The sequence below is a fragment of the Pelobates fuscus genome, chromosome 3 (assembly GCF_036172605.1).
Source record: "Pelobates fuscus isolate aPelFus1 chromosome 3, aPelFus1.pri, whole genome shotgun sequence".
Lineage (NCBI taxonomy): Eukaryota > Metazoa > Chordata > Amphibia > Anura > Pelobatidae > Pelobates > Pelobates fuscus.
In genome coordinates, this window is record NC_086319.1 from 26,898,621 (window position 1) to 26,920,300 (window position 21,680).

The 21,680-nt window shown below is 42.3% G+C and overlaps 1 protein-coding gene across 6 annotated transcripts in view; it reads left to right on the plus strand.

Annotated features, from left to right (window-relative positions):
• Positions 1-15,406, plus strand: part of CADPS2 (calcium dependent secretion activator 2) — a 416,067-nt gene extending 400,661 nt beyond the window's left edge. For all 6 annotated transcript variants that reach the window (XM_063446829.1, XM_063446831.1, XM_063446824.1 and 3 more), the window contains one exon: positions 14,174-15,406. In XM_063446829.1, the coding sequence (XP_063302899.1) occupies positions 14,174-14,344 (171 nt within the window). In that variant the 3' untranslated portion in view covers positions 14,345-15,406. The remainder of the gene's footprint in view (positions 1-14,173) is intronic.
• Positions 15,407-21,680: the final 6,274 nt, after the last annotated feature.

A 21,680-nucleotide genomic window follows, 5' to 3' on the forward strand; every position in this document is an offset into this window, starting at 1 on the left:
TCCCCACCCCTCCCCCTTCTTCTTAATCCCTCCCCCTTCTTCTTAACCCCCCACCCCTCCCCCCTTCTTCTTAATTCCCCCCTCCCCCCTTCTTCTTAATTCCCCCCTCTTCTTATTAATCCCCCACCCTCCCTCCTTCTTCTTAATTCCCCACCCCTCCCTCCTTCTTCTTAATTCCCCCCTCTTCTTATTAATCCCCCACCCTCCCTCCTTGTTCTTAATTCCCCACCCCTCCCTCCTTCTTCTTAATTCCCCCCCTCTTCTTATTAATCCCCCACCCTCCCTCCTTGTTCTTAATTCCCCACCCAGGGGCGGGCTGGGCCGGGGGGCAGGGAGGCAATTGCCCCCCAGGCCGCCCCAAACCATTTTAAGACCGGCCGCTGCAGGGCCGGCCCTTTAAATGCTGCAGCCGCTTGAGCGCTCTGTTAAGAGGCTCAGGCGGTTGCAGCACATCTTCTCCCCTCCCCTGTAGCGTGGCCGAGCTCCTCTCCGGTGCGGTGGCCGGCCGGAGTGATAGGAAAGTGCACACTCGGTGTGCACCTTCCTGTCAGTCCGGCCGGTTACAGGAAACAGAAACTCCTGTTCCGCGCGGAACAGGAGTTTCTGTTTCCTGTAACCGGCCGGACTGACAGGAAGGTGCACACTGAGTGTGCACCTTCCTATGACTCCGGCCGGCCACCGCACCGGAGGGGAGGTGAGGGGGGTTAAGAAGAAGGGGGAGGGGTGGGGAATTAAGAACAAGGAGGGAGGGTGGGGGATTAATAAGAAGAGGGGGGAATTAAGAAGAAGGGGGAGGGGTGGGGAATTAAGAACAAGGAGGGAGGGTGGGGGATTAATAAGAAGAGGGGGGGAATTAAGAAGAAGGAGGGAGGGGTATTAAGAAGAAGGAGGGAGGGGTGGGGAATTAAGAACAAGGAGGGAGGGTGGGGGATTAATAAGAAGAGGGGGGAATTAAGAAGAAGGAGGGAGGGGTGGGGAATTAAGAACAAGGAGGGAGGGTGGGGGATTAATAAGAAGAGGGGGGGAATTAAGAAGAAGGAGGGAGGGGTGGGGAATTAAGAACAAGGAGGGAGGGTGGGGGATTAATAAGAAGAGGGGGGAATTAAGAAGAAGGAGGGAGGGGTGGGGAATTAAGAAGAAGGAGGGAGGGTGGGGGATTAATAAGAAGAGGGGGGAATTAAGAAGAAGGGGGAGGGGGGGAATTAAGAAGAAGGGGGGAGGGGTGGGGGGTTAAGAAGAAGCGGGAGGGATTAAGAAGAAGGGGGAGGGGTGGGGAATTAAGAAGAAGGAGGGAGAGTGGGGGATTAATAAGAAGAGGGGGGAATTAAGAAGAAGGGGGGAGGGGGGAATTAAGAAGGGGAGGGGTGGGTGATTAAGAAGAAGAGGGGGGAATTAAGAAGAAGGGGGAGAGGTGGGGGATTAAGAAGGGGGAGGGGTGGGGGATTAATAAGAAGAAGGGGGAGAGGTGGGGGATTAAGAAGGGAGGAGGGTGGGGGATTAAGAAGAAGGGGGGGAATTAAGAAGAAGGGGAGGGGTGGGAGATTAATAAGAAGAGGGGTGATTAAGAAGGAGGGGTGGGTGGGATTAAGAAGAAGGAGGGTTGGGGGGATTAAGAAGAACAGGGGGTGGGGGATCAAGAAGAACGGGGGGTGATTAAGAAGAACAGGGAGGGGTGATTAAGAAGAACAGGGGGGTGGGGGGATTAAGACGAACAGGGGGGGTGGGGGGATTAAGAAGAACAGGGGGAGTGGGGAGATTAAGAAGAAGAACAGGGGGGAATTAAGAAGAACAGGGGGATTAAGAAGAACAGGGGGATTAAGAAGAACGGGGGGAGTAAGAAGAACACAGGGGGTAAGAAGAACACAGAGAGGGTGGGGGAGTGAGAAGAACACAGGGAGGGTGGGGGAGTAGGAGGGAACACAGGGAGGTTGGGGGAGTGAGAAGAACACAGGGAGGGTGGGGGGAGTGAGTAGAAAACTGGGGGGGAGTGAGTAAGATCACATGGGGGGGAGGTGAGGAGAACGGGAGGGGAGTGAGGAGAACACATGGAGGGGGGAGTGAGAAGAACACAGGGAGGGAGGGGGTGAAAAGAACACCGGAGGTTTGGGGGGGGGGGTGAGAAGAGCACCGGGAGAGTGGATGAGTGTGAGAAGTGACTGCTAGGGGAGAGGGTGGGGGGTGGAGAGACCACTAAGGGGCAGGGGAGAGCTCTATAGGACAGGGGACAGGACAGGGAGCTCTTTCACACTACGCGCACACACACACAATGCATCCCTATACGTACACAGAAACACACAATGCATCCCTACACACACAAAAACAACAACATGCTTCCCTTACACACAGAGAAACACAATGCATCCATTACACACAAAGACAATGCATCCTTTGCACACATACACAGAAACACACAATGCAAACCCTTACACACACATGCAAACACACACACTGCTTCTCTTACATATACACAGAAACACAATGCATTTCTTACACACACTCAATGCACACACTTACAGACACACACCTTGCATCCCTTATGCATACAAACACAGATTCACACAATACATCCCTTATACACAAACACACACTGCTTCCACTACAAACAAATACACTGCATTACCTACACAAACTGGTATCCCTATACACTACCTACCATAAGCACACACATTAGATCCTCTACAATAACACATAACACATCCCCTACACACTCCACTCCCTGTGAGCGAACTCATGGGTGGAACATGTAGGTGGGCCTTATGGGCATACTCATCGTCAGGCCCTGGGGCCCAGACCTTGAGCTGTGTAAGGGGCCCCAAAAAAATGGAGCTGCTTCCCATTCTACTAGAACTTTGAATTTTGTGACTACAGTTACAAGCAGCCTCCAGAGATCCTGTTCTACACCAGACCAGTGGAGCCAAACTGCAGCCCATCACCATCCTCATCTGATTGTAAGTAGGCAATCCAGGATATTATTAGTGACACTAATCTATAATTTACCTCACATTAAAGGGACACTATAGTCCCCAGAACCACTTCAGCTTAATGAAGTGGTTCTGGTGTCTATAGCCTGTCCCTGCAGGCTTTTTAATGTAAACACACACTGTGTGCAGCATTGGTATTAGTTCATATGGCAGATCATATAGGTGAAGCATTGTGATGTCACATGGGGGGGCGGCAAATTTTTCTTTTGTCTAGGACGGCAAAAATCCTGGGCAGGTGCATCAGTCTACTGGTGACCCACAGGAGGGGAATGCACTGATTTCACAGCACTCTCCTCCTGCCCAGATCCGTTTTTACCGCAGTACAAGTGCCCTCTGCCCCTAATTTACAGTGGCTCACACTCACAGCAAGCAGTGCCTGGAGCCCTTTGCATAGACGGGAACAAAGAGGTTCTGCAGCAGCTGGCCGTCCTGCAAGCATTACATTAAACAGCTGTTCCCCATACAGCCACAGGTGACATTGTGCTGGGAGACTGTGATTACTCTTCACTTCCTCCCAGCCTACAGAGCAGCGCATGGGAGAGAGTGAGGAGGAGGCATGATTTAATCTTACAATAAATCCTCTAAGAAAAACCTTTATAAATTTGGAGGGACCAGCTCTGGTTCCACAGTTTATTGGTGTTTACTCTGATGTCTGTATTAATATTGAGGGAGGTCTAAGTAGTAACGTCAGTGTGTGTCAGCAGGGCCAGCCGTTGGGGTGGGCAAGCTGTGCGGTCACGCAGGGTGCCATGACAACAGAGGCGCCCGGTAGCCAACACAGCTCACAAGTTGGGGACACCAGCATATTCAATTGAAACGATTCGCTGGTGGTCCACTGGTGCGCACCAGCAGTAGGTGCAGTCAGATCATGTCCTCTCCCTCGTGGTTCCGGCGCTCAGTTAATAAGTCAGAGCACAGGCTCAGAGATTCTCAGCCTGTGCTCTGACAACATTGAAAGTCAGAGCCGTGAAGGAGTGGGTATGGCAAAGAGCTACTGATTAGCATAACATCAATATCCGTTATAAAACCAGGAAAAGGTGGGCATGGATGGTGAACTGATTTGGTGGTGCAATGGGCCACTTGACTGGTTTTGCCCCCCAGGTCTAAGGCTGCCAGCCCTCCCCTGTCCCCACCCCTCCCCCTTCTTCTTAATTCCCCCCTCTTCTTATTAATCCCCCACCCTCCCTCCTTGTTCTTAATTCCCCACCCCTCCCCCTTCTTCTTAACCCCCCTCACCTCCCCTCCGGTGCGGTGGCCGGCCGGAGTCATAGGAAGGTGCACACTCAGTGTGCACCTTCCTGTCAGTCCGGCCGGTTACAGGAAACAGAAACTCCTGTTCCGCGCGGAACAGGAGTTTCTGTTTCCTGTAACCGGCCGGACTGACAGGAAGGTGCACACTGAGTGTGCACTTTCCTATCACTCCGGCCGGCCACCGCACCGGAGAGGAGCTCGGCCACGCTACAGGGGAGGGGAGAAGATGTGCTGCAACCGCCTGAGCCTCTTAACAGAGCGCTCAAGCGGCTGCAGCATTTAAAGGGCCGGCCCTGCAGCGGCCGGTCTTAAAATGGTTTGGGGCGGCCTGGGGGGCAATTGCCTCCCTGCCCCCCGGCCCAGCCCGCCCCTGGCACACCTGGATCTTCGTACATTAAAACATAACTTTTATTGTCAACTTTTGATTTTAAAAAAAAAAATATATATCTAAAAACTGTCCCTGATGAAACTTTTATCAGGGACTGAAAAAAATCTAAAAACTTTAAAGAAAGTTTTCACTTAAAGGGACACTCCAGGCACCCAGACCACCAGTGCTCGTTGGAGTGGTCTGGGTGCCAACTCCCACTACCCTTAACCCTGCAAGTGTAATTATTGCAGTTTTTCATAAACTGCAATAATTACCTTGCAGGCAGTGGCGTACATACCAGGGTCGCAGGGGTCGCGGCTGCGACCGGGCCCGGCCCACCAGGGGGCCCGGCCGCCCCTGCGACCCGGTATGTACGCTCTGGGCCAGCCTCTTCTCCTGGGGGGCCCAGGAGCCGGCCACCTCCGGCCCCCCCGAGGCTGGCCCTGCTTACACCCGGCGGCCGGCTGGTGCGCGAGGGAGCACTCTCCCCTGAGTGCTTCCTCTTCAGCTCCCTCGCGCACCGTACTGATACCGGAGCCGGAAGATGATGTCATCTTCCGGCGCCGGTATCAGTACGCGGCGCGCGAGGGAGCTGAAGAGGAAGCACTAAGGGGAGAGTGCTCCCTCGCGCGCCCGCAGGACCAGCCAGCCCGCCGGGTGACCGCCCCCGGGTGACCGCCCCCCCCCCAGGAGCCCAGCAGCACCACTGGACCCCAGGGAATCCCCTCAGCACTCCAAAAGGTAAGGAGGCTGGGGGGATTAAATTAAAAAAAAACATGTGTAAGTGTAAGTGTGTGTGTGTGTGAGTGTGTTAGTGTTAGTGTGAGTGTTAGTGTGAGTGTTAGTGTGTGTGTGTGTTAGTGTGTGAGTGTTAGTGTGTGTGTGTGTGTGTGTGTGTTAGTGTGTGTGTGTTAGTGTGTGTGTTAGTGTGTGTGTGTGTGTGTGTTAGTGTGTGTGTGAGTGAGTGTTAGTGTGTGTGAGCGTTAGTGTGTGTGTGTGTGTGTTAGTGTGAGTGTTGGTGTTTGTGTTAGAGTGTGTGTCTGCTAGTGAGTGTCAGTGAGTGTGTTACTGTGTGTCTGTTACCGAGTGTGTTTGTGTGTGTGTTAGTGAGTCTGTTTGATGTCTGTTAGTGAGTGTGTGTTTGTCAGTGAGAGTGTATGTTTTGTAAGTGAGTGTGTATGTATGTCTGCCGCTGAGTGTGTCTTTGTCAGTAAATGTGTGTGTCTGTTAGCTAGTGTGTATGCATTTGTTCGTGAGAGTGTGTGTGTGTGTGTGTGTGTCTTCAGCACTTACCTTTCTCCAGCGCCGGACTCCCATGGCGCTGGGGATCCCTCCGCCTCTCAGCTCCGAATGCGCATGCACGGCAAGAGCCGCGCACGCATTCAAACCGCCCATAGGAAAGCATTACTCAATGCTTTCCTATGGACGTTCAGTGTCTTAAAATGGCGCAAGCGCCTCTAGCGGCTGTCAGTGAGACAGCCACTAGAGGCTGGATTAACCCTCAGTGAAACATAACAGTTTCTTTGAAACTGCTATGCTTTCAGCTGCAGGGTTAAAACTAGAGGGACCTGACACCCAGACCACTTCATTGAGCTGATGTGATCTGGGTGTCTGTAGTGGTCCTTTAAGTGTGTGTGCATCTGCATGCAGTGGCGTACATACCGCGGTCGCAACCCCTGTGACCAGGTGCCCGCCGCCATGTGTTGCTGCCCCGGCCCGCGCAGAGTGGGGGGCCCACGGATCAATTTTCGCACCGGGGCCCCATGGGTCATGTGTACGCCACTGCTTGCAGGGTTAAGTCCTCCTCTAGTGGCTGTCTACTAGACAGCCACTAGAGGTCACTTCCTAGTTTCTAGCACAGGTTTCCTGTGCTAGAGCGTTGCTGGACGTCCTCACGCTGTGTGAGGACCTCCAGCGTCGCTCAAAACCCCATAGGAAAGCATTGAAATTATTTTTCAATGCTTTCCTATGGGGAGACGTAATGCGCATGCGCGGCATTTCAGGGCATGCGCATTAGGTCTCCTCGGCCGGTGGGCGAGATTAGTCTCGCCCACCGGCCGACGTTATCACAAAGAGGAGCGTCGCGGAGGCGGAGACAGCGGCGCGGGACATCGCCGCTGTCCCAGGTAAGTCACTGAAGAGATTTTCACCCCTCAGTAACCGGGGATTGGGGGGTGGGAGGGAGAGGGACCCTCCAGTGCCAGAAAAACGGATCGTTTTTCTGGCACTGGAGTTTCCCTTTAAAACTGAAACGTCGAGAATAAAAGTTAGGTTTTTAATGTATGAAAACCTAAAATGTAATCGTTCTGTTTTTTTTGTTTTTTGTTTTTTTTAACACCTGAAAAATATACTGGAGATTTTGTTTTGTATAAGTCTGTCACAACACCAATGTTCCCCCCTTTTTTTTGTGACATATGATGATCATATACTGTAACAAAATGCTGGATCTTACATGTTGCATTAATAGGTCCCAGCAGCAGTCTTATAATGTATGCATGTTCAGGTGCATTTTGGAACACCATGTGTTTGGAGCTTCTTCCCTTGATAAAAGTAGGATCTCTCTCGAAAACTTGTTCCATAATTTTGTGAGTCCAATAAATAAGGTATTGGAATTTCCTAATTCCATCTGCCGTTATATTAATGCACTATTTATCTTGATCAAGTTTATCAGTAAATAATATATAGTAATGTGAATTGAAGATGTAGAACCTCTCCAGATGGTTGCCTTTATAATTTTTTAGCAAAACGAGGGAAGATGAAAAAAAGTGTGAAACACGTAGAAAACTTTTGGCCTTTGCAGATTTTGTTATCAGAATTTGGAAAGCTCAAAAATGCTTTCTGCACCTTGTATTTTTTTAGTTGCTTTTTTTGTCTTACTAAGAAAATATAAATTTGCCCTAAATCTGAAAGTACCAGCGAGAAAAACAAACAAATAGATATTTTGCCAATATATATTTTAGGAGTTTTATTATTATTTTCACTCTTGCACATAACATCATATTATTTTAAAGGGACACTATAGTCACCAAAACAGCTACAGCTAAATGTATTTGTTCTGGTGAGTATAATCATTCCCTTCAGGCTTTTTGCAGTAAAAACTTTTTTTTTTCAGAGAAAATGCAGTGTTTACATTGCAGCCTAGGGATACCTCCAGTGGCCCATCCTCAGATGACTGCTAGAGGTGCTTCCTGGGGCAGTTCTGCACAGTGTGACAGGCATTCATTGTCTCCATCGTCTGCGTGGAGACACTGAACCTTTCTCATAGGGATGCATTGATTCAATGTATCCCTATGAGGAGATGCTGATTGGCCAGGGCTGTGTTTGGCTTGTGCTGGCTCTGTTTTAACACTATAGGGTCAGGAAAACATGTTTGTGTACCTGGCCCTATAGTGTTCCTTTAACCCCTTAAGGACACATGACATGTGACATGTCATGATTCCCTTTTATTCCAGAAGTTTGGTCCTTAAGGGGTTAAATAGGATAAAAATCAAATGTATTTCTGAGATCTCTCTTATTGTTGTAATATCATATTGTCTATGTCTGATTCAGTAATTCTGGTAGTATCTCTGGAGTGACGTTCTTGGCTTTGATCTGTCTGTGTGTGTGTGTGTGTGTGTGTGTCTGTGTGTGTGTGTGTGTGTTTAATTAAGATTTTCTTGATGGCATTGCTAAGTTATCTCCTACACACATTGACTGCACTGTTCTCTTCTAATGGAGAAAAATGTAAAATAATTCACTGAATCCTTATGAGTATTTTTCCTGACTGGTAGGGGCCACGTTGGCAGGTCTGTGCTAGCTACTAGCCCGGCGTGCATATTACTTGACACGTGAAAATGTACATGCAGAGCATATTGGTTTTAATGCAAGATGTGTACACAGCTAGGAGTGTCAGTGTGTGAACGTAGGGATATATTTGCTTGGAGTGTACGTTTGTTTAAGTATTCATGGTATATGAAGTCAATGGTGTGAATCCAGGGGTCCATGCTGAATATTTGTTTTGTCTGATGCTGCTGCTTAGTTTTTGAGCACCAAGACTAATATGAGTTAAGTCAAGGCTAGTACAACCATACGTCAAATCCGATATTCACCTGGAACACCTGCTCTGTGGGATGCCCCGCCATTTCATGGATTGGTTGATCTCCATAATCACATTTATGCCCCTTCATTATAAATAGGAAGCACATGGACTGTATGTCAAGTGGATGCAGATCATTGTCAGTGCTTCTTCATGGTCCTGGCACTTCAGTGTGAAACGGAGCACTGCATCTGACTTTATCCATCAGGGCTCTGAGTTATGCAAGAGTCCCAACTGGTAGCTGGGCTTAAACGGATCTGTGTGCTCCTGAAATAAAGATGACATGCTTTTTCCACCAGATCACTAGGGGTAACCTCTGGTGAGAGGTAGAATGCCATCACCCCCACTTGACCATCATGGGTCATCTGCCCCGTCAGCAGGAGAAGGCAGAACATTTTGTTCGAATTTTTTAATGTTTTATTTTGTTTGTGATTTTTTTGTTTGTTTGTTTCTTTAACGGATCACCTGGCCCCCCGACTGGTTACCTTCCTTTGATGGATGCTCCTAGTGCTTCCTGCCGTCTCCTACCCACCCTGGACCTACGACAAGGCTCCAGGCTCCAGTGGGTGAACCTCTCTTTCCCCAGAGAGTGAAGCAGGAACATGCTCTTACAAGAGCTTAGTGATTATTCAAGGGAGTATGAAGAGCATAGCAATCCCTTATAGCAGATTCCCCCAATAAGATACAGGACTCTAAATTGAGGGTGAAGTAGAACTGGTTTAATGAGCACAAAGACATTTCTTATATACAGTTTTCCCCACAAGGTTACCACCCACGTGGACCTTGTAGAGCACAGGACACAGTCACAACAGCCAATCAACACAGTATTGTATAGTTAGACACTCCCAGCTAATGTACACAAACCCTCCCCTCTGCCTGTGATACATTTACCAAACACAATGGGCTAACACAATTACCATAGGCAGAAAATATAAATTTTTACCCAAAGTCCAGAAACACGCCAAAACAACATGTCCCCATAAATCTACATCCCTGGAAAACCCTGATCTGGGTGAACAACATATCCAAAAATCACCCAGATCAGAGCAGGGGTTCAAAAGTTTTAAGAAAGTCACATTTGACTGACCGCAAGCATGGCTTTAATGCCCAAAACAGTTCCACAGATTTAGACTGTGCGGCCGGTCTATCTTCTCCTCTATCCTGGAAATAATTTGCTTATGTGGCTGTGGTAACTTAATTATCTTCGGGTACAGGAAATATCTCTAAGTCAAAACTGTTATAAAAACTACATAAAAATACACAACTCTTATAATACAATGTTTAACCTATATGTCCAACATATCCCCCGATAGCTTGGATCTGTCCGAAAAGCACTCAGATCTCATGAATACAGTTGGATCGCCATGGGGTTAAACAATAGCAAGGACTGATGGGAGATTGAGGAGGGACAAAGCAGCCAGTTTAAACTGGTCTGTCAGTGTCCCTGAGACAACGCCATGCTGGAGAAACAATAGGACAGGAAAAAGGGTGAGGGGAAGAGGCACATTTTCCCATGGAAGTCACTTTTTAGCCTGTCTTTTGCAGGGCCCATAGTCCTGGGGTAAGTGGCTGGCAACCAAGCCCCTCCAAAAACCTGTGGCAAACTCACAGGTAAAGGGAAGTGTGTCACCGTTTCTGATTTTAAATTAATAATTAAATGATTATGGAGGCTAAAAATTACACACAATTTACAAAAGACACACACAGCACTGCAAGCAGTCTACACAAACACAGTCATCCCCACACACGCAGAACCTCCATACACAACCTTTCATGCAAACAGACTAATTTGATGACATGATGGGAAAACCATTAATGGAGGTGGGAAGTAACCAGAAATTTGAAAAACAGAGACGTGTGAAGCAGATAATAGGACACTGACAAAAGGTGGAGAGCTTGGTCGAGTGAGAAGCTAGAAAAGTAAAAACAAAAGTAAAATGGAATGAAGGGAAGACAGCCGAAACTGGGTGGTAAAACCCTTGCACTGGACCTGAAAAGATGCAGCTCTGGAGAAATCTTGAATACTAGCATCAGAGGTGGGAGTATGGACAGAGTATAGACGTAGGTCTTTGGCAGATAGCCGGGGCCTTGACGGTACATACTTGTGTATTATGGAGGATAGGTAGGTTGGAGCAGCATTATGTAGGGACTTGTATGCAAGCACCAGAATCCTAAATTGAGCTCTATATCATACACCATTCCTTACCGTTGACTCATTTGAGCTATACAGATATGTGTTCCTTTATCTGAAATGTATTGCAAATGTATCTCTGTAACTGTAAGCCCCGTTTTGTTGATGCTTTTAAGAAGGTTCATTATGTCACTTTTGGAAAGCATGTTCTTGTCATTTCTGTATGCAAGGTTGCCATGGTCACTGGACCACCGGGGGATAATTTCAGTGACCATCTGGAATAGTTTATCGCTGGAGTCTATATCCATGAATTCTCTTAGATTTAGATTACACAATCACCATTACATAGAAATTGCCAAAAAAAAATAAGGTGCGCTATAGCTTTAAATAACTTAATAGTGTCCAATACAATTGTAATTCTTAATATTGTTTTTAAAGTGCATGTGCAATGTGCAACACGTGAAAAAAATGGGGAAACAAATCCACACTCACAATTTTAACGCCACTGGCGTGGATCACCCCTCAGGGCTATGAAAATATGTAAAGCAAACACAAGAAACAAAGATCATAGGGTAATATGCCTTAAAACTATAAATATATGTAAGGGGAAAAATTCACACTTACAAAAGTAGAGCAGTAAAAGTCTGCTCTAACTATGATGGCAGAAGTCCTCTTATCTCAGGACTCAGAGACCTTTAGTATTCAGGACAGCAGACAAATCCTTCTGAAGCACTTTATTTGAATGAAGAATTTAAAAGATAATTCACACAAAGTGATAAAATGTATAAGAATAGCTTCTAAGTCACCCGTCCAAACGATTCTCCTCGTCACAATATGTGCTGTTTGTATCCGCCGGTTGATAAGTATTCCCACCTCAAGTCAATACTTCCGGGTTTCGGAGCAATCACGTGGTGACGTCGTGCGTGATGACGCGTTTCGCAAGATTGGCTTCCTCAGATCACATGTTGGATCCTGCTGTCCTGTTAGTATTATAACGATCTTTCTGGGCGTGGACTTCTTGAAAAGAAAGTCTATTGGTTCTGGGTCACCTGATGACTCCTTAATTAAAACGTCCAGTCTCTATTGTTTTAGGCATATCGCCTAAACGGCACATATATGTTGTAATGAAGAAAAATAAAAGCTAATAATGCTAGCATTTTCATATTTGTCTGTATAGGAAATTTTTAAAAACAATTTAATATGCAATCATATTATAAATAAATACAAACTAAACATAAATAAATGTAAAATAGGTACATATATTATTAGTTTTATAATACAATTTAATAGAAAACATCATACCAGATGTAGTAGCAGCTATATTGGAATATCCCACATCCTACTGATAGAGTAAAATAGGTTAAAAAACACATTGTAAACAGAAGAAGTGCAGATAATGGGAAAGTTAAAAAGCATCATAAAAAGTTGAAAAGATCAAATTCAATGTTAAGACCCATTGGTTCTAGGGTTCCCAATTTATGGACCCATTTCATTTCCTCTCTACCTATGTGCTGTATATGGTCACCTCCTCGCCAAGATTTTTTAACTTCTTGTATCCCTACAAAGGTTAGTCCGCTCGGATCTTTATTGTGCAATTTTTTGAAATGCGCAGACACACTATGTAACTCAAATCCCTTGCGTATATTATTAACATGTTCGTAAATCCTTCTATGTAGTGGACGGATCGTTCTCCCTACATACTGCAATCCACAGGGACAAATCAACAGATATATAATATTTTTGCTAAAACAAGTAATAAAATCCCTAATATTAAACTCATACTTTGAATGTTTGCTTTTAAATTTATTGAAATGAAATGAAACATAAAAAGCTAGTTTTAGTTAATTATATTTGCTATTATTAAGAAAATAGGTATATTTTGTAGCGCTGTACAATGTGTGGACAAACAATCGAGTAGTTGGATATTCAGGACAAAAAGCTGGTAAAGGCCTTTTCCTCATCCATTATTGTCCAAAGAAGAATGAATAGGCCCCGTTAAAGTGACCTAGATATTTTCCTTTACTATCATAATCCCTGTGCATTCTGCTCTCACCATGCTGGCACAATTCTGTTGTTGTAAGAACTAACTATCTTTTAATTTCTCCAAATGGTCTGTAATGGAGTTGGCCTTTTAATGAACAACGGTGCACTGTCGGTGGGTCAGCGTGACGACATGTGCTAGTCACTATATGTCTGCTTACACTTCATGAATTAATGTATTTCTAGACCGTGTTGTAATACAAACACTCAAAATTAAGCCCTGCACTCAAACTCCCACTAATCCTAGTCAGCATCAATGGCTACAGTATCCTTCAACCACATATATAGAGAGAGGTTACCTGTGCACTCTCCCAAAACCCTGTGCACATTCAATTAGCAGGAGGTTTTTAGTACTACTCCAATTGCCATTAAAGTGCAAGTTCACCTACCACGTCAATAGCAAGAGGTGAATTGTTCATGTAGGGTTGATCAGGACCAAAGAGACTTAATTTGAAAAAAAAAATCTATTTCGTTCAAAACTTGATGAAAGGATTAATTATTTTAAAAATAAAATTGAGGTGAAAATTGTCTTTTAAAGAGACACTCCACTGCCCAAACACAACATAAATAAAATCACTGTTTAGTAGATATACCCTAAATGAAACCATCCATGCAATTAATTATGCATTTTTTTTTTCCATTGGGAGTAAACAAAAGCTTACAAAACCTGTAGTTCTCTTGTCTGCAGACTTTGCAAACCCTCCCCTTCTAACCCCGCCCAGACATTCTGTAACTGTCCAATCACAGACTTCACAATGCAGTACAATGAGAAGTCTTTCTTAGACAGGTGCTCTGGGCAGTTGCCTGAATCTTGAGTTTAGCTTCACTGAGCTAATCAAACCAGGAAGTACCAGGTCAGTTGTCTGCGTGAAAGCCGGGGGATGTAACAAAGTTAATTTATAAATTGTCCAGTTCTATAGAAATCTGCATTTTTCACAAAATGGAAAAAGAATAGGGCACACTCTTCACCTATAAAGCTTTTTAGCAAGCTAAAGTGCTTAATGGATCTGGAGGGTCCCATTAAAAAAAACCTACTTCCTGGGAAACACCCTTCTTCCCAATCCTGTCATTTACCTTTCCAGGCGGCCCTAGTCCTGTGACATCACCCTCCGTTGACCTGTACGTGCCATGTTTGTGAGCCATTGCTATATTTATAGTGTTATAAATACTGAAATACTACTCATACATTCAGTGGATTAAAAAAAAAAAAAAAAATTCATTGTTTCCGATTGTGCCATATTAAAAAAAGACTGTCACGAGGAAAGATAGCTTACCATTAATGTGTTTTTAATTCTATTAATATAATCTAATGATTTTTGTAAATGCAGAAAACCTACAGGGACTTCAGGCTCCAAGGTGTGCTCGATACAACACTGAATAATAAAAACTATCAGACTTTGCGAAGTCGACTCACAATGGAAGAAGCCACAGTGCCCGAGTCTGATAGAGGAGGACTTCAAGGGATTTCAATGAAGGACAGTGATGATGAGGATGACTGACACTCAATACCTGTTGCCCATAAAATGTTTGTATCACAATTAGTTTAATGCATTTTGTTTCCTGTAAACAAGGTACATATAGCATTTAAACCTACCATTCATATCCACAAATAGGAAAATGTAACATTGGAATACCACTGCCACTAAACTCTCATTTTGTTACCCATTATATACAAATCTTTATCAATACAGGAACTATTTTGTCTGATATTATCGATGTATTCATAGATTGAAATGACACTTTCAATTAATTGTGTTCCTCGTTGTTCCAATTCATAAAAGTGACAATTTCAGGAGAAACTGGCACTTTTCTGTATAGATTTAGAACAATTTGGGAGCACCCCCACGTTGACACTCGCATTATCGTTCAAACAGAAATCAAGATCTTTCAAAGGGAAGCATAAGCCATTCTGTTAGGCAATCCCAACATTTAATTGGTGCATTCATGGCAATTGCCACCATTGTGCCAATTTTCTTCCAGACAGAAGGGGGAATTGCCAGTCCAGATAGTCTACGCAGGGTGGAGAAGAGCAGCGGTAAGAGGGTCCGACACTTAATGAAAGTGGAGTAATATTTCTTTTTAGCTTGGGGAGAGTGTCTGGCTCTTATAGGGTACAAGGAACAATTTCAATGTTAAAACATAGTATCAGTTTGTACATTGGAGTGTTCTTTGAACCAATGGCACAGCAAGCATGTCAGGTTATAAAGAAATACTGAACCCAGTACTTTAGGAGGTAAAAACAAATACTTCTCTGAATTTAATTTTAACTGACTACGAAAAGTTTCTGCTGCCACACTGCCTTTGCAATATGTTTATGAAACCGCATAAAGCAGGATGTATTTTTTCAAAAGTACCTCATTTTTGTCTCTTTTCAAATCATCATCATAATGTACAGAGTATAGTGTTTTTATTATGATCGATTAAAGTTGCGCCACGGCAGACTAGTGATTTATACAACAATATGCCTATTTATTGTCCTCTGATCGCAGGAGGCTTGGCTACAAAGAGTTCTAACATATTGTCTTTAGTTGACGTTCAATAAAATTTGATAATGTTTTCAATTGCGTTTGTTTCCTTACGGTTAGGGTCCGTTCATGACATACGTTATTGCTGTCGAACCCCTTCATGACAGGGAATTAACATACCCCCAAAAATACATCACCCCTAACACATTACCTTTTAATAAGTCATTAAAATAAAACTTTTACACATAGTCGAAAGGGTGTAACATGTAAATAACATTTTTAAAGAATTATTTATAGTTTTAGTATATATTTCATGTACACTAAATATTGTGCCAATACTGCATGCTGAATTGTGGTGTTTAATTTACAATAATAGCCCTTTCATTGTCAAGCACTTAACAACAAAATCAACAACAACAAAAAAAAAAAAAAAACAGAATTGTGGTGTCATTTCTACGCAACATGAATAAGCGCCTTTAACACATGTCAAGGTAACTTTATTTATCTGTGTTTACCAACTTCTGAACTTTTTAACGGAGAATATTAATAAAAAAAAAATACTATTTTTAATGGATGTGTTAGTGTGTTTCTTGTGTTTCTTGTAATTTTATTAACATGTATTTTTTAAACACAGGATGCACATAGTTCTAAGAAATAAAGAAAAAGTGTGTGTGGATTGCTGCTCGTTGGCACCTGTAGAATTCAAATTTGGTCCAATTATAGATCTATTTATTCAACAAATTGTTGCAAAAATATTGGATTGGTATAAATGAATAGCAATTACCGGTAGTTTTCATGTAAGTGCTACAGTCATGGGAAAAAGAATGTACACACTGTTTGAGTTCTATGGTTTTACACATCAGTACATTATTATTATTATTATTGCCATTTATATAGCGCCAACAGATTCCTTAGCGCTTTACAATATTATGAGAGGGGATTTAACTATAAATAGGACCATTACAAATAAACTTACAGGAACAATAGGTTGAAGAGGACCCTGCTCAATCGAGCTTACATTCTACATGATAATAATCATATGTTCCTTATCGGGTCTTAATAGTAGGTAAATACAACCTCTGATGAACAACAAATGACGTATTAGACCATGTCATGATTTATTTAACAAAAATAAAGCCAAAATGGAGAAGCCCTGTGTGAAAAGCTGAGTACACCTTATAATTTAATAGCTTGTAAAACCCCATTTAGCAGCAATAATTTGAAGTAATCATTTTCTGTATGGCTATATCAGTCTCTCACATCGTTGTGGAGGAACTTTGGCCCATTCTTGTTTACATCGTTGCTTCAGTTCATTAAAGGTTTGCTGGCATTTGTTTATGCACAGCTCTCTGAAGGTTGAGAATCGGGTTGAATTCTGGTCTTTGACTGGACCATTGCAACACCTTGGTTCTTTTCTTCTTCAGCCATTCTGTGATAGATTTGCTGGTGTGCTTGGGATCATTGTCCTGTTGTATGATCCGATTTGTGCTGATTTGCTGTGTTTGGTTTTTGCCAAATGGGGTGCTGTGCATTAAGGCAAGACATCTCCCCTTTGGTCTCATCTGTCCAAAGGACATTGTTCCAGAAGTCTTGCTGTTTGTTCAGATGCAACTTTACAAACCTAAGTCATGCTGCCGTGTTCTTTTTAGAGAAAAGCTTTCTCCGACTCCTGGCAACCCTTCCAAACACACCATACTTGTTCAGCCTTGTTTTTTATCTTGTACTGTCATGAACTTCAACATTGAACATGCTAACTGAGGCCTGTAGAGTCTGTGATGTAACTCTTGGTTGTCTGACCTTGCAGTGAATTTGTTGCGACGTCCCTTCCTGGGAAGATTGGCAACTCTCTGGAATGTTTCCACTTTTGAGTAATCTTTCACACTGTAAAATGATGGACTTTAAATTGTTTGAAAATGGCATCAACAATTGCTTCTCCAAGATCATTGCTGATGTCTTTCCTCATTGCTCCAGACCAGCAAACTGCTAAAACTTCTTACTTGCTGATGATCAAGATTTAGTCCAACTACGGCTTTTTTTTTTTTTTTTTTACTTTCACCACAATTTAGTGAATACATTCTACTGACAAGTTGTTAAGGTATAAGTGAAATAATTTTAATAAAATGTAAAAAAAAAAAATTGTAATAATTTTGAAACTAAAAACAAAGGCAGAACCAGGTGTACATGGGCACAAGGTTAAAGGTTGAATAATGACGTGTAGAGATTGGAATTAAAGGAACACTACAAGCTTCATGTCCACTGCAATGGGCTGTAGTGGTTATGGTGCCTTGTATTTTTTTCCAGTACAGATTCCTGTTTATATGTCATAAAATATAAAACACTTTTCTGTAAGACACTTTTCATTAATCCATAGAGCACAGATTTGCATTATATAATTTGTTGGCATCTTTATAAAATTGGTTCAGAGAATTATTTTTAGTGGTGTAGGGTGTGTATAACATGTTTTGTTTTGTTTTTACTATATGTTACAGGGGATTAAAAATAAATATGTGACAAAGACTTAAACTTAAAAAAATAAAAGCAGTCATTCTGGAAACCGGCTCAGTTGCATGTTGGGAACGATCTTCTGAATGCCAAAGACTGCATACATGAATACAAAGAATAATTAATGTTAAAAATTTGGCATTGCTACATATTTATTGTCATATATTCTTCGGTTGCTAATCACTTGCTTACAGCATCAAGGAATTTGTCTTGCTCATAAAATGATGACAGCACAATTCATTGAAACCTTACAAATTAAAATCATATAAACTTCATATTATATTGAATGATATGAAGCGTTATATGGTATGCAATGACTTACTATACTTATTAAAAGCATATAGGCCAGGGGTCAGCAACCTATGGTACGTGTGCCATGCATGGCATTTAAGGTACCTTTGAACATCACTCAAAGTTGCCAGAGCCAAATAGGTTTTGGTCTGTCAGCAGTCCCAGTAGGAATTTAGATATCTGCTAGTGCAAACTGAGCGGTGATTGCAGGTGGTGAGGGACAATCCTCAGTTTACGTATTGCAGCACTTAGAGGACGTGATGTCACATCACTTCCTCCCAGCACCTGTGAATGGGAATCTGCACTAGAGTAGAGCAGGCAGCAACAGCTACTGCAGCTTCTGCCTTTGACCTGCACCTGGCCAGCCTGGTCCCCACTGTACTCAAGGTAAGTCACCTACGCTGCTAGATATACGCAGAGCTGGAGAAGAAGCATCCTTCTCTTAATAATACAAACAGTCCACACACAACACTTCTGACAATCTACATTCATGCACACAACTTCAGAAGCAGCCTCACAAATACACACACCACCAAACACACAATATGACACATCCTCCACACACAATTCCACAAGCAGCACCCATACACAGCCCACAGTCTTAGAAATCATACACAATGCCACAAACTACTCATGAACATATACAATATAACAGCATACAAACAAACAAATACAATTCTACAAAGCAACTGCAGCACCCATAAATAACACAAGCACAATACGGCAACATGCACACCTCAATTTAAAAAAAAAAATAAAGGACTGGCCAGCACACCAAGGGACTTCAAAATCATTTTTTTGGCACAGTACTACTAAAAGGCTGCCTGCTCCTGGTATAGGCCTTCTGCCGAACATCACTGGTGATTTCCTTAATGCGTTATTACTGTGCATTGTGGGTATAATGTGAAACACATTACCTTGGCACATTCCATTTATATTTTGTGAAATCAACTCCTTACAGTGTGTTGTGTATTTCTAGTGTAAAATGATTGGTTCACGCTCTCATGACCATAATGTATTCATTTCTCACTTCTCTAATCATGTTTAGCCTGTGACAAATATTCATCGCATTGATATGAACTCTGTTTTGCCTACTGTCAGTCTTTGGCATTTAAAAAAGTTAACACCTCAAAGGTGGAGGTGAAAATGTGTCTATAATATTTCTTAATTACTGTGTCTATGAAGATTTTAATTAGATGGGAAACATCCAAATGGTTACTAATTTCAAGGCTGCTGATAGAATGTATTCTATGCTTCAAAGAACGACGCACAATGGGAATGCAGAGTCAATGGAGATATTTAGTTAACAATTGTATGTTTATATCTCTCAGGATAAGATTTTGGTATGTTTTCATGGCTTAGATTCTTTCAATTCCTTGTATGATCTTAGGAAACATTGTAAGGATTTTTCCAGTGACCTGGTCAACCATCTGCCTGTAGCAATACCTTTATCTTACAAGGAAAAGTCCCACTAAGAATGAGTTGCCAAGCACCTCCTAGTACACCGTAAACCAAATAACCCTTGATTTTGCTGTATGCTGAAAAATGGATTAAACCTCACACAAAGGGGTTAATTCACTGACTAATAAACGGACACTCCACTACCTAAATCCAAAGAGAAAAATAAAAATCACTATTTAGTAAATATACCCCAATGAAAATATGCATGCTTTTTTTTTCTTTGGGTTATATATGAAAACTGCTTACAAAAGTTGCAGCTATCTTGTCTACAGCCTTTGCAAGCCCTCCTATTCTTCACCAGCCCATACTTTCTGTGGTTGACCAATTTCCCAATGCAGCTCAATGAGAAGTCTTTGCAAGACATGTGCTCTGGGCAATTGCTACCTTTTGAATTTAGATCCATTGAGCTAAACAACCAGGAAGTAACAGGATCGGTTGTATGATTGGCAGATATGGGGGTGTCACAAGGTTAATCTATCAACTTCTATTGAAATGTCTAGTTTTTACAAAATGGGGAAAAAAAGGATGCACTCATCATACATAAAGCATTTCAACAAGCTAAAGTGCTTTAGGGGTCTGGTGTGTCCATTTAACCCCTTAAGGACACATGACATGTGTGACATGTCATGATTCCCTTTTATTCCAGAAGTTTGGTCCTTAAGGGGTTAAAGAGGTGCAACATTCTCTGTTTCCTAGTTTGTAATCTGTGTAGTGGCCACAAATATTAAAGCCCTGTGGTTATTGTGGCATCACAAAAATGTATGATGGGTTGGATGTCAATCAGTTTTAATCAACATCATTGCTTTCCCTTCATATCACTTCATATGTAAGATTTTGCTTAATTAGCCACATTCTCTACTAATTACAATGCTGCCCACAAGGGATTTGCTTGGTTTGTCTGTTTCTTTAGACACAATGTTTTATCATCATTCTTTTTTTATTTTCTTTATATGGAATGTGGTATTTAACACGATCTGCTTAATGTACCACTTTTCTAGGTGACAGACCTGTCAATCATTACTCCTAACCCTTTTGTTTAGATCTTAAGGATCCGTCTGCTGAATGCTGGGTCTTTCTTCTAATGGCAACCCTTTAGGTCAGAGATATTTTACCCCCTCCCCTGTGCTCCCTGCTACCTTTCTGGCTAGCCTTCCAGAACCTGCCAATTAGATTCTGCTACCTAACTTTAGTTTGTAGATACATACCATTCAGTTCCATGTAGCACTTCATCATAATTCTCTAATTCTGGGGATTACGGGGTAATGTCACTGCAAGACTAGAAATTAATTCTGATATAGCAATATGGTTTGTTTGTTTTTTGCTTTGTTTTATTGTTTTATATATTTTCCCCTCCAATTTCTATAAATCTGTTTAAAGTACAATATTTATAGATTGTCCGAGGTGTAAAGATTTGGCAGTACGTATATGTCATTAGATCAAGGAATATGCCTTTTTCATTCTTTAAGACTATAGCAATTTTCAGCATAAACAGAGAAAAAAATTGTATTGGCTGAGAGTTTATTACTGGTAATCATCAATATTGCTTCCTTATATATACCAGCATCATCAATGTAATGTAACTCTGTACGTTTGACTCCAGTAGAATTCCGTAAGGAAGCTATGTATCATGTGTTGGATTGATTTTCTAAATCTGGTTAGTCATATTTTTGAAGCATTAATAGACCAGTGGTGTTCGAGCAATGGGGAGTCAACATGTCATCATACACCTAAAGTGTTTAGAAGATGTTTGAAATAGAAATGTATTTTTCCATCGGAAATCGTTCAGAGGCGTGCCAGTTTATTGGTGGTGCTATATTGATGGTGTGTTTGCAACATGGCAAAATTTCTCACATTAAATGTTGTTAATTTTATCAGCAGGCTAAACCAGAAAACCACCATAGATAGGAAAATACATGAAACTATCAGTTTGTTTGTTTTTAAATATATATATATTTCTAAAAAAAAAAAAAAAATAACTAGATTAAATAAAACCTTTATGAACTGCTTACAAAAGATAACATTTACCCAAGAAGGTTAATTGACCGTTTTCACAGTCTCTCAGTATCTTGAACCTTTTAAAGATACAGTGTTGACTGTGATACTTATCATAACTAGG